This window comes from Hippocampus bargibanti, linkage group LG09 (assembly GCF_051943395.1).
Source record: "Hippocampus bargibanti isolate YZ-2025 linkage group LG09, ASM5194339v1, whole genome shotgun sequence".
NCBI lineage: Eukaryota > Metazoa > Chordata > Actinopteri > Syngnathiformes > Syngnathidae > Hippocampus > Hippocampus bargibanti.
The window spans coordinates 9,364,612-9,379,765 of NC_142742.1; the positions used below are offsets into that span (position 1 = coordinate 9,364,612).

Below are 15,154 nucleotides of genomic sequence, written 5' to 3' on the forward strand. Positions count from 1 at the left end.
TTGCTGAAGATTTTGCCCCAGTTGTCGTTTGTCCACATGGTGTTCGTCATGTTGCACAATGCAATGTTTGCGTTGGTCGTCTGCTACAAGCCACGTGAACTCCTCTTTCCACCATGCTTTTAATAATAATAATAATAATAATACATAAATTTTCTAAGCGCCTTTCAAAACTCTCAAGGACATTTTACAGTCACAGGATAGGAGGATAATGTATGTTTACATTTTGTAGCGTTATGAATTTTGTTAGCTTCTTTTGAATCTTTCTTCTGGGGCCGCGGTTCTGTGCATCTACTTTGGAAAATGAGATGCAAATGCATGACCTTATAACGCTCGGGAAAGTCCGGAAGCACGAAGCAGGCTTCTGATTGGCTGCCGTGCTGAGCATGCAAATTGCCAAACGAACCGAAATTCCGAACATTTCCAAACCGAACGAATATTTCAAAATCTGAATGATTTATTCCAATTTCGAAATCTTCGTTCAAACGTTTGCTTTATTCAATAAAGCAAACATTTGATTTGAAAAAAAAACATCTTTTTCGTTTTATAAGTTGTACGCCCGACGTAAAAGTTGCACGCCCGCGGCATCCAGGTAGACGTTATTTCAGACACTGGCATAATCCTTACCATCAATGACACAGTGGTGTGAGGTTATATAATATGTTGAAAAACGAAAGATATCATACAGCACATCAAAAAACAATTCAACAAAAGTTAATAGCAGAGAAAAAAGAATGCAAAACATCACGAACGGAATAATTCAAGTGTGGGTGATCATGACGCTCTTTTTTTCTTTTATGAGATGACTCACACTGTGAAAACACATCGTTTTAAAACACGTCTGTACTTTATAAACAATAACGTAACATATAGGTTGCTAAACAAATACAAGCACATCACAATTAATCTGACTAAGGTAGGAAATGTCAATTATTGACAGTAATTCAATTCAAAAAAGCATTTATGACACCGATTTGTCAACCCCGATGCCCATTTCTTAGCTCATTAATGTGCTTCCTATGTAAAATTGCCATTTCCTGAGAGAGTGAATTGTGAATATTTGTTAAAATCATGAAATATTTCACTCTGCGTGAAGTGATTAAATAGTTGCACTTTTTTTCACTAAATACTCATTTATTAAAATCCATTTGTACATCAAAAGGACAAATGTGAAATTAAAAAACCCTGGCGTTGATTGACATGTACATTATCTGTAAAGCCATTTCCAAATGTCAATTATTGGGCACATGTAGCACATCTAGAAGAGAATTTACACATCACATTTCCAAAAGGCATGTCTTATGTTACATATTTACTACGAAAATCAATTGAATTAAATATTTTTTTATACTGACAGTTGGCAACTTGTTCAAAATGTAAACTACAGCAAGTGATGTCATTAAAAAAAAAACAAATTACCGGCAAATGTGAATAAAGGCTCTTTACAGACACAGATCACACAAAATGTGCCACGATACAGAAATATTGTAATTTACAGTCTTTGACATTGAACTGTCTCATAAACGCAGGCAAACTTTTCAGGTAAAGCGATGCCTTGACTTGGGAGTTGAGTTCATTACATGTCAACGCTCATAAATCAAAACCATTTGTCTTTCAAATCATCCTTCCCCATTGAAATGAATGGAAATATTCTCAATCCGTGGCATTAAACAATAGTACTGGCTGTACTTCATAAATTCAACTAGTAATCACATCATACAATCGAATATATTGAATTAAACTTTACGTGTCATGATTCCATGATTGTATTTGTTGCACAACTTCCTCTCAACGGCAGTCATAGAAGTCGCAGTGTTATTAGCTTTTTCCATTTTTCTGATGACTTGCATGAAAAAGGCATGCGGCATCTTAGTTATCTGTTAAAATGTTGCATGTGTGGATTTGGTGGCCGTTTCTAGTACTTGCAACTCCAAGTACCACCATTCTTGGAATAGGGACATTCCAACCTAACTTGGATAATGTACTACGTACCATTCCACCGAGTCCTGATTATCTGCAGTATGACGATCAGAATCCAGCCAAGGTAGGATAAATATTGAATACAGTTTATTCTTTTTTTCCAGTTTTGTTCCATAGTCCTTAAAAGCCACATATGGCTGAAGCATCCTGCCAGGTCATATTCTGTGTAACCATTTATTATGTATACAGTATGTACGATTTATGGAGGTATAAAAATCAGTGCTTGGCAACCAAATCCGGGACAGGGTGCGAACACAAGTACAAATATATTCTTGCCGTACTCAAGTTGTTTTTAATCCCCCCATCCACCTGCCCCCAACAACAACTGTCTTGACTTTTTCTTAGTCATGACACAAAGTGTAATTCATGGACCTGTTTTGTAATGTTAAATGCGGAGTCCCGCAGAGATCACTTCTTAGCCCTCCGTTGTTTACCATCAAAAATGCTTACATGCGATGACATTATACATAAAAAAATATTTTCACTGCTACGGTGATACTCAATTACATATGCCGCCGACAATAAACTTGTGCAATTCCTGTAATTGAAAGGCGTGCCTTACGGAAATTAGACAATGGATGGCTTTCATTTTTGTTTCCTTTTAACTTTGATAAAACCGAGGGGATTACAACATTCTGAGTCTTCAAAACAGAGCTACTACTCAAAGTGATTCAGCAAAAAAACAAGGTTTTTTATTTGACTTTACATTTTCTTTCCAAATGCACATTAACTCATTCACTGCCAGACGTGAAAAAAATGTCCACTCCAGTGCCAGGGTTTTTTGTCATTGTCACTCAACTTGCAGGACCCACAAAATATTGAGTTTTAGGACTATATAAACATTCAGGACAGCGTTAGAAACCTTAGAATCTCTTCTTTCATCGGAAAAAGAGTTATTTCCTAAATTATATGGGTCTGGAGTTATATGAGCTTGAAATGAGGCCAACTGTCCAAAATAGAATGCAATACATACAGTTCATATTGGTTTATATAGAGCTTTTAACAACAGCTGAAGCTGTAACAAAGCGCTGACATGGACAAAAGGGAAATTCTGCACCCTTTATGGAAAAGAAAAAACATTGCCGAAGGCCATGGCCAGCGCTTTATCGGCACACAAGCATAAAAAACACATTTGGGAATGGCGCTCTAAGTCATATTTTCAATTCCCGAATACATTTGTGAATGGCAGTGAATGAGTTAAGAATCTGTTTTTTTTTAATCATTGCAATTTTGCTGAAATCCATCCAATTATAGCTGCGAATGCGGCAGAAATCTGACATTGATATGAAAACAGATCTGGCCTTTTTACTTAGTCAAAATAGGCTTGTTTTGTTTTTTTTCACCCGGTACCTGCGGGTTGACTTTGTCCGCACCATTCTGTCGTTATTGATCCAGCGATGCAGACGATAGCTGGCTTTCCCACGCTGCGTAAAAGGTACTCGGAAGTACATCTGTCCGGACTGACAAATTTCCTTTCCGATGTCTCTTTGTCACGCACTACAGTAGATGTTTTTAAATGTAAAAATAAGTGTCGGAGGCCTCGCCGCTCTCTCTCATTTCACTCAGCTGCTTATTGATGGATTCCTGCAGAGAACCCAGCGAGAGTTCCAAACCGAGACTGCTGCGCTCTTCCACCGGAGAGCCCTGAGGGAGATCCAGGAGAACATCCGAGGCCTCGGCGTCAACCAGCTGCTCGCCGTCACTGAGTTTCAGTCGGTATGCACCTTTTGTCTCCGCAGTGCTAGTTTCCTTGGTGACCGTTTCTACGGCAACCTCATCGGCAGGCGTGTCTCGCGCCGCAACGTCGGTGGCGCTGGGGTCGGCATTTTCGACTTTGGAGGCCCTGAAAGAGGCCAGTTTCTCGATTTCCTGAACGAGTTCTTCGTTCTGTTCCTTCCACTGGCGGTATTTTGACGCTGTCACTGCAGGACCTTCCAGAATTTTGTTGATCTGATGTAATTCAGCTTCCTTGGCCTGGAGAACAACGTGAGTGGGGGTTTAATTCCACAGGTATCTACTATCACTCTGTTGATGAAAAGGCATAGGCCGCTATCCAAAGCATACCACATCATGGGAATCATTTATTACCACCGAGGAAATCCATTCGCCGGTTATGTTTCGAAATAGGTGGGTGTGGAAGACTGTTTATGACCACCTTGTCTGGGAAATTCCAGCTTCTACATATGTAATGACAAAATTTGCCAGTAGATGGCAATGTTGCACTTAGTCAGAATAATAATAATAATAATAATAATAATAATAATAATAATAATAATAATAATAATAATAAATGTCATTTCTAAGCGCCTTTCAAAACTCTCAAGGTCACTTTTCAGTCACAGGATATGTTTGAGATCAGCACAGCTTTTGAGTTGAAAATAAAGAGTCGGAGGTGAATCTGTCACATCCATTATGTGGGAGAGAAAAGCCAACAAGTCGGAGAAGTTTAGACATTTTAACAGAGAATGTACTTGTACGAACTGTAATTAAAGAAATAAACTGCTGTAAAGTTTTATTTACCTTTTTGATGGACGTTGATGGCTTATGGAAGGAGAGTCAACTTCCATGAGCACTGTTGGTAACTTAACCTCTGGTGTGGCTTCTCTTCTTTTTTCTTTGGAGACTCCTCATCATTTTTGCTGATTAAAAACCTCTTAATTGACACCTGTTGCTTTCTGACTTGTAAGGTCTTACGAAGCTGAGGGATCACATTATTGTTCATCATGTTGATGATTGTCATAGCCACAGTCTTTTCTGAATCGAACTGTTCGGTAAAAGCCTGAACATCATTCCACTTTGCCAACATTGCCTTTATGAGCTCACTTGATGCTGGCGATATCGGCGTGAATTAGCCGTGCTTTCTCGCATAAAATAGCTTTACTCACGCTGTCGCCGGATAGCTGCTTTTCGTGAATCCAAATTAACAGAAGTTTTTCAACTTCTTTGATTGCCCGAGATCGTCGCTTTGAGAGCACGGAAACACCTTTTGCAACAGACGCACCTTCGATGGCTTCTCTGTTCCAGAGAATGGGAGCAATGGTTGATTTAGCATAGCCGTGCTCGACCCCTAAATCACACAAACGCACACCTCGTTCGTGTTTTTCAATTATCTCCTTCTTCTCAGCGACTTTGTGTCTTCTTGGGCTGAACACGAGCCTGTGGTGGTTTTTTTTCGGTCCCATCATAGTAAAATTATCAGCAAAAAGCTCCAAGTAGGCGATCGACGTGTGCATTCAATGAGAGGGGGTGTGGAAAGTAGCGCCGGCTGGAGCGCTGTTCGGTCGTTTGCTTCCGCCGAAGATCACTCCGCCAGATCCGAAGCTCGTGTGCTTGATGGACCAGCCGTGGTGGGTGTGTATTATGAAAATAGTGCTTATTATAAGTTTTAATTTTCATAAATTTGACGTTCGTAAGATGAAAAGTTCGTAATATAAGGTGTTCGTAAGTTGAGGTCTCACTGTATGTTTAAGGCTTGTATAAGTAGCCTGTATTGGTTTGTACTGAAAAATAAACATTTGATAAAATATATTTTAGAGAGAGACAGAGAGCTTTCACAGCACCTCACGTCGGAAAGAAGCACTACTTAAGAAAAGACTCGCGATCCAAAATCTAACTTACAGAACATTTTTCGACATACCTGCAAAAATGTCCATATGTACCGTTGTTTGTAACTCGAATGTTCGTAAATAGAGGAGCGTCTGTATAGCGCTTTAATAACAGCCGAAGCTGTACCAATGCGCTAACATGGACAAACTCCAAATGCTGCCTCCTCGTGAAAGGGAAAAAACATTGACAGAGGTCTGACCAGCGCTTTATCGGCACCCCGCAAGAAAAATCAAAACACGTACAAATTCGGCGCCACACTTCTCAATTCTCGTATCAATTCGAGAATGGCAGCGAATGAGTTAAAGAATAGGAAAAGCTGGAAACAAACTTTATTTTGGGTAGAAAAACAAAATACAGGTAACATCCTACTTACGACCAGCTCGACTTACGACCACCCATACTTACGACCACAACCTCCAGACCCTATTTTTAAAATGTTAATTCTACGCCTGGCACCGCAACGCGCTAGTAGGCCGGCAACGTGTACGACAATTTTGGCCAGCCAGCCAGCATCTCACTATCGCACAGCAATCGACAGTGTGAGGGAGTTTGCAAGTCATTTAGCCTCTGAGTCTCCATTCAACATTTTGAATGTATTTCGACTTACGACCAGTTTAACTTACGACCATTTGGTCGGAACGTAACTTGGTCCTAAGTCGGATGTTGTACATTTTTTGTCGTCTCTGTTGGCAAGCACTATTTTCTGTGGGCCTGAGTTTGTCAGCTCGAAAATGGCTGGCAACACTGTATGGAGGACTTTGAAAGTGGCTGGTAGTGAATTAATTATTTTAGTTTTTCAAAATCTGTTCTAATGGTGCACTTTTTTATTTCTCTTCCAAACCGGGTGGTTAAATAAACTTGGGGGAGTGAAACCAAAGCATTAATTTGACCCACCCCCACACTCACCTTGAGGGTGCTTTGCAAGGCACGGAGCGTATGAGCTTTCTCATTGATGACGGGGTTCTTGTTGCGCCGGATGAACGACCTCCTGAAGTGATCGTGTGTAAACGGTTGCTCTTGGCCCATTAGGGACACGCCTCCCTCCTTGATGTTATTCAACATTTTGCCCATTTCATCTTCTGGGGCCACTGGGAAAACCGCCACGTGTGAAGTTTAGTCAACATGAATCAAGAGCAGGTGTAAATGAAAGGATTTTCATACCTTTACTGCCCCCTGTTGATGGACTTGGCAATGGCACTTTGGTGTTGGTCTTGCGCTTGGGGCGAGGTAGGGTGCTGGACTGCACTTTCTGTCACACATCATCAACACCTTTTAAGAAAAATTGCTCCGAAGCAACATTTAAAATGACATAAAAATTTTAAATGTTACTTTTGGAAGTGCACTGACCTTTTTCCTGCGGGGCGAAGGGGATACCTCCGTCTCAGACTCTGTCTCACTGTAACACTCTGTGTTAAATGCACATGAAAAGTCACATTTTTTGTTCCCACCACTACCAGAATCAAAAGTATCAATCTGACTGACATTCAGTAAAGCCTTGAGCTACAAGTTGAATTGGTACAGCGACTGTACTTGGAACTGTTGTTATTATTATTATTATTATTATTATTATTATTATTATTATTTATTATTATTATTATTATTATTATTTGACCTTCACAATCAAAGTGTCCTTAACAATTCACAGTAACATCAGAGCATTGTCATCAAATGGTGAGTATAGTTTTTGCTTTTTTGAATGTTGCTGTGCCGATTACCATTTTGTGTTTGGGAGCCTTTTACTGAGCCAGTTGCTTGTTCTGTAGCCACAAAGGGACATAAGTGTTCTTGTGCCGGTCCCAAACCCGGATAAATAGAGAGGGTTGTGTCAGGAAGGGCATCCGACGTAAAAGCTTGGCTAAAGCATGCGGATCAACACTGATTCGCTGTGGCGACCCCTTCAAGGGAAAAGCCGAAAGGAAAAGAAGATTATTATTATTATTATTTATTATTATTATTATTATTGTTGTTGTTCTTTTTGTAAAGTATCCTTGAGTTTTTAAAGGCGCTTATCAATGAAATGCATTACTATTATTATTATTATTATTATTATTATTATTATTATTATTATAAACATTCCAACATCCCCAAATCACAACAAAAAATGCAATGGGAGTTGTTTTTTTAAGGGGGAAAAATAGTAAACAACAATACTGTGTTTGGTAAAAACAGACCCTTATGGGCCAACATAATGGAGAAGGACTACATTGAACTTGTCACACTTTAGATTTGTTGAACAGCCATTGAGCTAGTCCCTAACTTGGCCACCTGCGGGCAGTAAAGTACAGACTGTAATATATGGATGCTCCACAACTTCCAAACGAATGAGATACATTCCCAACGGTCGTTCGTAAGGTGAATTTGTTTAAGGGACAACCAAAACCTCCGGACAAGTTGTGTCCATAATTTGTAAAATCACTTTAAATGACTTCTAGTGGGCGCATTTTACAAAGATTCCACCGCATATAGCTATATTTTACGTTTTAAGACTCGCGCTGAATATACAGGGAGTCTTGTTTTCGAGTTGATGACGATGTCTGACGTGACGTCACGTCTGGAACGCCCCTGACCGAGAAAGCGACACACAATGCATTTTGGGTACTTTGTTTGGTCTGAAAACATCGTGTTGATCTGTGTTGATGGCGAAATTAGTAGGAAAATAAATAAGTGATGGTGAATCGTTGTGTGTCGCACCAAGACCACCAATTGCGGTAACATCATATAGAAGTGGACACAAATTCCCAGTAGACAGATCAGCCCATTTCCAACGGAGCTTGTGTGCCATCTTGTGCATTTTCTGGGATGCTACATTGGAGTCCAGACGGCTCGAATTGATACGGAAGGACTTCTTTAATCGATTGCAAACATTTATGCGTTGCTTTTCAGAACTATTTGAATCACATTCATAACTGGATGAGTAACAAGAAAGCATCTGCTCCAAATCTGAAGCCATTGTTTTGATTATCCAGCAAGGCAAGACGTCCTGGCGTGACGTAACAAACAAGGGAAGCGTCTGTATACCCAGACGTCTTCGATCTTTCAGCTCGTCTCGGCTTTCAGAGAATAAACAATATGACTAGGTAATGCTATATTGAATGTCTACATGTGTTGTTTCATCATTTGTGTTCAAATACCTCTTGCTTAAATTTTAATATATATTAGGGTCAGAGTCATGAACTCATTAACTGCCATTCCTGAATTTGTTCGGGTTTTGTTTTTTTCATGCTTGGCCATGGCCTCTGCCAATGTTTTTTTCTTTTCCACCAGGGGGAAGAATTTCTCTTTTTTCCGTGTTCACAATTTGTTCCAGCTTCAGCTGTTGTTAAAGCACTTTTTTTGTGATGAAAGAAGAGAGTCTAAAGTTTCTAACGCTGTATTGAATGTTTAGGTAGTCCTAAAACTCAATATTCTGTGGGTCCTGGAATTCTAATGACAATGACAAAAACCCTGGCACTGGAGTGGACACATTTTTACACGTGTGGCAATGAATGTGTTAAAAATGCTTATCCATATGAGTGTGTTAGACATGATGTCAGCATCAACAATACTGTTGTTTTTCATGATAAACATTGTTATTTTTGATTTAAATATGGCACAACTTCATTTCAAATTTCAATGCTGTTAAAGTGGGAAGGTACCTTGTTCGCTGTCTGGGCCCGGACTGAGCTTCTTATGTTTCTGAATTGCAATGATGAGACAGTTTATCCATCTATGGAAAATAACATACATTTGTATTTTAATATTTATCTTTGCTGCTGTGAAATTTCCCCACTGTGAGACTAAACCAATCCATTCAATGATTTAATAGTTTGAAAAAAAAGTGTGATGAATTAATGATGGACATTGTTTGTAATCGTAACTGCAGGGGGCAGTGTTGACTAACACTTCAAGCACTGACGCCTTACAGTCAACAACTTGTAATTCTTTCAAATAAATTTCCCCCCCCAAAAAAAGAAAGAAAACAGTGAGATCAACTTTAGACCCAAACTTACTTGGTCATGTCGCTGACATTGTCGGCAGCGAAAAAGAAGTTGTGAAATCGCTGGTGACGCATTTTGAACACACTTCAGATAGGAGAGAACAACTTTGAATTAATCACATCGTACGTAAAACACTAAACGAAAGCAAATAGATTTGTCATTACTATTTTCTTTTGTGCTCGCCAGCGCTCTCTATGTTGTAGCTGGCGATGTTGACAAATCCCTCCGCCTTTTCGTCCTGCAGAGTAAAGAATGAAACGATGGGTCAAAATGGATTCATGAGACATGACAGCAACACATCAAAAATCTAAATCAACCTGTGAAGGAATACTCCTCCCATTTTATATAGTCCATCCCCCAAAAAATTGGGGGGGTCAAACCGCCGTAAAATCTTGTTGAACGGAAAAGCCAGTCTTGAAGTACATAGACAAAAACAAATCACAATCATAACGATTGTTTGTATCTCAAGCCCAACTTGAACTAATCTCAAAGGACAACCGACGTCTCCGGACAAGTTGTGTCCATAATTTGTAAAATGGCTTCAAATGACTTCTACTGAGCGTATTTTACAAAGATTCCACCGCATATAGCTATATTTTACGTTTCAAGACTCGCGCTGAATATTCCGGAAGTCTTGTTTTTGAGTTGGTGACGAGTCCGTACGTGACGTCACTAAAGGAACGACCCTGACCGAAAAAAAGACACATTGTAGCAGTCCTTCCATCACGTCAATGTATTTTGCTGTACTTGATTGGTCTGAAAACATCGTGTTGCACCAAAAAGCCACCAGAAGAGGGCGACCAAGCTCCATGGAAGGAATTTATCAGTCTGTGGAAACGGGCTGACTAATTCCCTACACGGCTTTGTCGCCATTTTCTGCCTCCCTTGGGTGTGACATTTCCCACCCCTGATGCCTCAAAATGACACGGAATACATTCTTTAACCGATTGCAAACATGTATGCTTTCTTCTTCAGAACTATTTGAATCATATTCATAACTGGATGTGTAACAAGAAAGCATATTCTCCGAATCTGAAGCCATTGTTTTGATTCTTCAGCAATGCAAGACATCTTGGCGTGACGTCACGAACTGGGGGAGGGACTTTCTGAAAATTCCCAATTCGCAGCTCATTTTTTTGCAGATTTTGGACATGTTAAGTCATTTTTATTGGTGTTTTGCATTTGAATAAAAATATATAAAATGTGTGTTTTGGCCATTTTAGATGCTATAAAACGTTTTTCTGATGTGAGTTAGGAAACAAAAAAGTGACGTCAGTTGTCCTTTAAATTGCCTTTCAAGCACCCCAAAGTGAATTGAACGGGATTCGCACCTGTAGGCTGGTGTACCAATAAAGGGACGGCCCCTTGAGGACGAACCAGAAGCGTTGCCACTTCTGGGCGATAAAGACGCTGCTTTCTTTCCTCTTCTTCCACAGCCAACCGTCGCAGTCGGGCAGCACCAGCTCACGACAGGACACGCGGCGGCGACTAAGGGCCGCTGTCATTCCTGGCGTGGGATGAAATAAAATGAAGCGTCTCAGTGGGAAGCGGATTGGAAAAAAATAATCGGCAGTTGTCAGGTGTATTATCGAGGCGTACCTTTGGTTGAACTCTTCTTTGTCTCCTGGTGTCCCTGAGAATAGAGCGGAAATTGACTCAGTATCTGTTACCACATCAATTGCTTTCTTTACACTTGAACTGACGGTGTGAACGTAGGTGTGAACGAAGGTGTGAATGTTTGTCTGTCTCTATTTTAATCATGTGCTCAGGCTAAATCTAATAATGATTTTGCAATTTAGAATTGAAGAAAAATAGCGCGGTCCGTGTTTGGAAATGGACATGTTATGAAACAGCCTTGTGTGCTGTGTAGTAAGCATGCTAATTCTATAACCATGCTTACTGCACTGTCATTGCGAGCTGGCATTTATTGCACAATTACATTTCCTCATTCACAGCCATTCACAAATGTATTCGGGAATTGAAAATATGACGTCGAGCACCATTCCGGAATTTGTTGGTTTTTTTTTCTTGTTTGGGTGCCGATAAAGCGCTGGCTATGGCCTCCGGCAATGGTTTTTTTCCCTTCCACAAGGGGGCAGTATTTCCCTTTTTTATAATAATAATAATAATAATAATAATAATAATAATAATAATAATAATAATAATAATAATACATTTCATTTATTAGCGCCTTTCAAAACTCAGTCACAGGATATTTTTCCATGTTAACGGTTTGTAACAGCTTCAGCTGTTGTTAAAGCGCTATTTAAACCAATATGTATGCATTGCGTTGTATTTTGGACATGAATTGTGCCCTCATTTCAAGCTCATATAACTCCAGACCCATATAATTTAGGAATTAACTCTTTTTTCTGATACAAGTTTATTTAGTCTTAAAAACTTAATATTCTGACAATGACAAAAACCCTGGCACTGGAGTGGACATACTGCATATCATCTGGCAGTGAATGTGTTAAGAGGCTACTGTATTTTCCGGTGTATAATGCGCACCCAAAAGCCTTGATTTTCTTCAAGAGATGACCCTGTGCCTTATACGCAGGTACGACTTATATGTGAAGTACTATTGAGCCACAACCGGTCTCGAAACTACTGTCAGCAGCCATCGACTCTATTTCCCCCTCTAGAAGAAGTTGTGCGTAACCCTAGCCTTTACTGTAGCGCCTTATAATGCTGTGTGCCTTATATTTAGAAAAAAATTATATGTATTTAGATATTCTATTTGGAAAACTTCTTTCATTCATTGAAGATGTGCCTTATACTCCGGTGCACCTTATACACCAGAAAATACGGTAATTAAAAATTATCATTTCATTGCAGGGGTGATATCCTTTCAATAGTCACTTTGCTGCTGAAATGTAAATTTCTCCACTGTGAGACTAATAAAGGCATATCCAATCCAATCCAATCCAATCTGATTAAAGTGATCGGAAATCATGAGAGTTTCAGCTGATTGGGGGGGGGGGGGGCTATTGAATTTCTAAATTGTGATTTCAATAACAATCAAAAACAATCGAGATGATTTTTTTTGTGTTTTTTTTCCCACAGACGCCCAGACCTAATGCCTGGTGTTTTTCATTTTCTTACCGTGTGGCCAACCATTTCAGGACAGGAACTGACACTCGCTCTCTCCTGAATGAATCCCTGCGATGAGGAACTTCTGTATAATTCGAAGGGTGAAGTGCTTCGCGATGACGGCGAGAGGTCTCTTCTCTGGTTGAGGCTCGCGGAAAGTCTCGTCAAACTTTCAAAGTCCCCTAGAAAATGCAAATGTCGAGACGTTACCGCTGACTTCTTGTGACAAACATGGTGAACATCAGAAAAGATAAGAAGAGATTAACGCATGTAAAGTCAACTGGAGGACTTTGTTGCTACTGGAAGTGTTCTACCTGAGACTAACTGTGATGATGGAGCAGCTTGCGGAGTCAGCCTGCCTTCCAGCTCCTTATCGGCGGAAAGCTCAGATTCTTCCTGTCCCATAGGCTCCTCAGTCACCTCTGGCCCTAGAACAGCTCTCCTGCACAGTAAAATACACACAAACTGAGAATGAAGGAGCTCGATGCTATTTTCGTGCTACACGCGGCTGACTTTAGATAAGACGTGCAACATGGATGGCTTAAAGGACAACCGACATCTCTGGACAAGTTGTGTCCATAATTTGTAAAATGGCTTCAAATTACTTCTACTGAGCGTATTTTACAAATATTACACCGCATATAGCTATATTTTACGTTTTAAGACTCGCATTGAATATTCATGAAGTCTTGTTTTTGAGTTTGTGACGAGTCCGTACGTGACGTCACGAAAGGACCGCCTTTGACCGTAAAAAAGATGCATTGTAGCGGTCCTTCCATCACGTCAATGTATTTTGCTGTCCTTGTTTGGTCTGGGGACCTCGTGTTGCACCCAAAAGCCGCCAGAAGGCCAGAAGAGGGCGTCCAAGCACCATATAAGGAATTTATCAGCCTGTGGAAGCCGAGGTGGCCACTGGAGGTCGCCATTTTGTGCCTCTTTTTTCGGTGAGAGATTTTCCCCCAATGTTGCCACAAAATGGCACATATAATTCTTTAATCGATTGCAAACATGTACGCTTTCCTCTTCAGAACTATTTGAATCATATTTATTAATGGATGTGTAACAAGAAAGCATATTCTCCGAATCTGAAGCCATTGTTTTGATTCACAAGCAATGCAAGACATCTTGGCGTGATGTCACGAACTGGGCTCGGGACTTTCTGAAAATGCACAATTCGCAGCTCAATTTTTTTGCAGATTTTGGACACTTTAAGTCATTTTTATTGGTGTTTTGCATTTGACTAAAAATATCATACTGCTTTGGGTATTTTAGATGCTATAAAACGTTTTTCTGGTGTGAGTTAAAAAACAAAAAAGTGACGTCGGTTGTCCTTTAATGGTCATCCATTAAACTTTAAACCATCACAACGCACAGCACAACATTCAATGGAACCGCTTATTTTTATGAGCAAAAAATAATTCAGTCCTAAAGAAAATTCAAAATGTTGGACTTAGTTGAGCAAAAATGGAAATGTGTTGTTCTTCCAAAAGAATTACAATCCTCGCCCAAATGTTCATAACTCCTACTACATCCATTCATCAGAGAGCATCTGTTCGATATCACTTCTCAATGTCTCATCTGACCCCATCTCTGTTTCCTCCTTTTCTTTTCCCTCCTTATTGGAATATTTCTTGCATGTATCACAAACTCCCTCAGGGATTCAACTTCCTACTCATGTTTTCGTGTGTGAGCAGTGGGGAATTTATGGTATTTGCCCTTTTATTCCACCTACTGTATCCTGGTAGTGAATTAAGTTAAAATGCTACTAACAAGTTCCGTTATAACAAGGAAAGCCTTTCCACTCAGTCATCTGTAGCGTTTGTATGTGATGAATGAGAAATGAGACTTAGGTTAGTTAGGGCCTTTCAGGAACAGAAGTTACAATAGTGGACAGTTTATCTATTATGTTATCATGTTACAGGGTGCATGAAAGGGTTGAAGTTCAATTAGTATACGCCAAGCAGCTAACTGGGACAAATAGTGACTCACAACATACAGTATTAGTTTTGTAGTTAAAAGTAAACATGTACAGTGTATATGTTAAGCCGAAGAGGACTCAAAAGAAAATTACGGTCGAGTAGAAGAAGGAGATCATCGAAAAAACACGAACGAGGTGTGCGTTTGTGGGACTTAGCGTCCCAGTACCAGTACGCTAAGTCGACCATTGCTACGTCTAGCTAAGGGTGTTTCTGTGTTGTCTTACTTCACGTTTTGTCGAGTGGAACTTAGCTTCATAGTGCTTTTCTATTGCGCAGTTAATCACAAGACGAAACCCATGCGACTTCACCCATCCCTTCTGCCATACTGTGTTGCAGGTAATAATTGTTTCATTTCGTTTTTATTGAACAATATTTAGTTTCTTGTGTCGTGTCTCATTTGCCCGTGAGTGTCCGTGGCTGGTTGAACTGTGCGCCAGCCATTACAAGCGCACCGCGTGTTCTGCTGAGTCTCCGCCCATGATGCGTTCAGGGACATCTTGTAAATAACAGTGAACTTGTGTT

General features: G+C 40.0%; 1 protein-coding gene across 1 annotated transcript in view; it reads right to left on the reverse strand.

The window, feature by feature from the left end:
- Positions 1 to 637: 637 nt before the first annotated feature.
- The window catches only part of cnksr1 (connector enhancer of kinase suppressor of Ras 1), a 38,907-nt gene continuing 24,390 nt past the window's right edge, over positions 638 to 15,154 (reverse strand). Inside the window, exons 11-21 of the mRNA XM_089003632.1 lie at positions 12,968 to 13,095; positions 12,666 to 12,835; positions 11,160 to 11,193; positions 10,892 to 11,067; positions 9,725 to 9,798; positions 9,573 to 9,644; positions 9,219 to 9,289; positions 6,931 to 6,989; positions 6,745 to 6,832; positions 6,490 to 6,671; positions 638 to 3,951 (exon numbers count right to left, since the gene is read on the reverse strand). Of these exons, the coding sequence (XP_088859758.1) occupies positions 3,490 to 3,951; positions 6,490 to 6,671; positions 6,745 to 6,832; positions 6,931 to 6,989; positions 9,219 to 9,289; positions 9,573 to 9,644; positions 9,725 to 9,798; positions 10,892 to 11,067; positions 11,160 to 11,193; positions 12,666 to 12,835; positions 12,968 to 13,095 (1,516 nt within the window). The 3' untranslated portion in view covers positions 638 to 3,489. The remainder of the gene's footprint in view (positions 3,952 to 6,489; positions 6,672 to 6,744; positions 6,833 to 6,930; positions 6,990 to 9,218; positions 9,290 to 9,572; positions 9,645 to 9,724; positions 9,799 to 10,891; positions 11,068 to 11,159; positions 11,194 to 12,665; positions 12,836 to 12,967; positions 13,096 to 15,154) is intronic.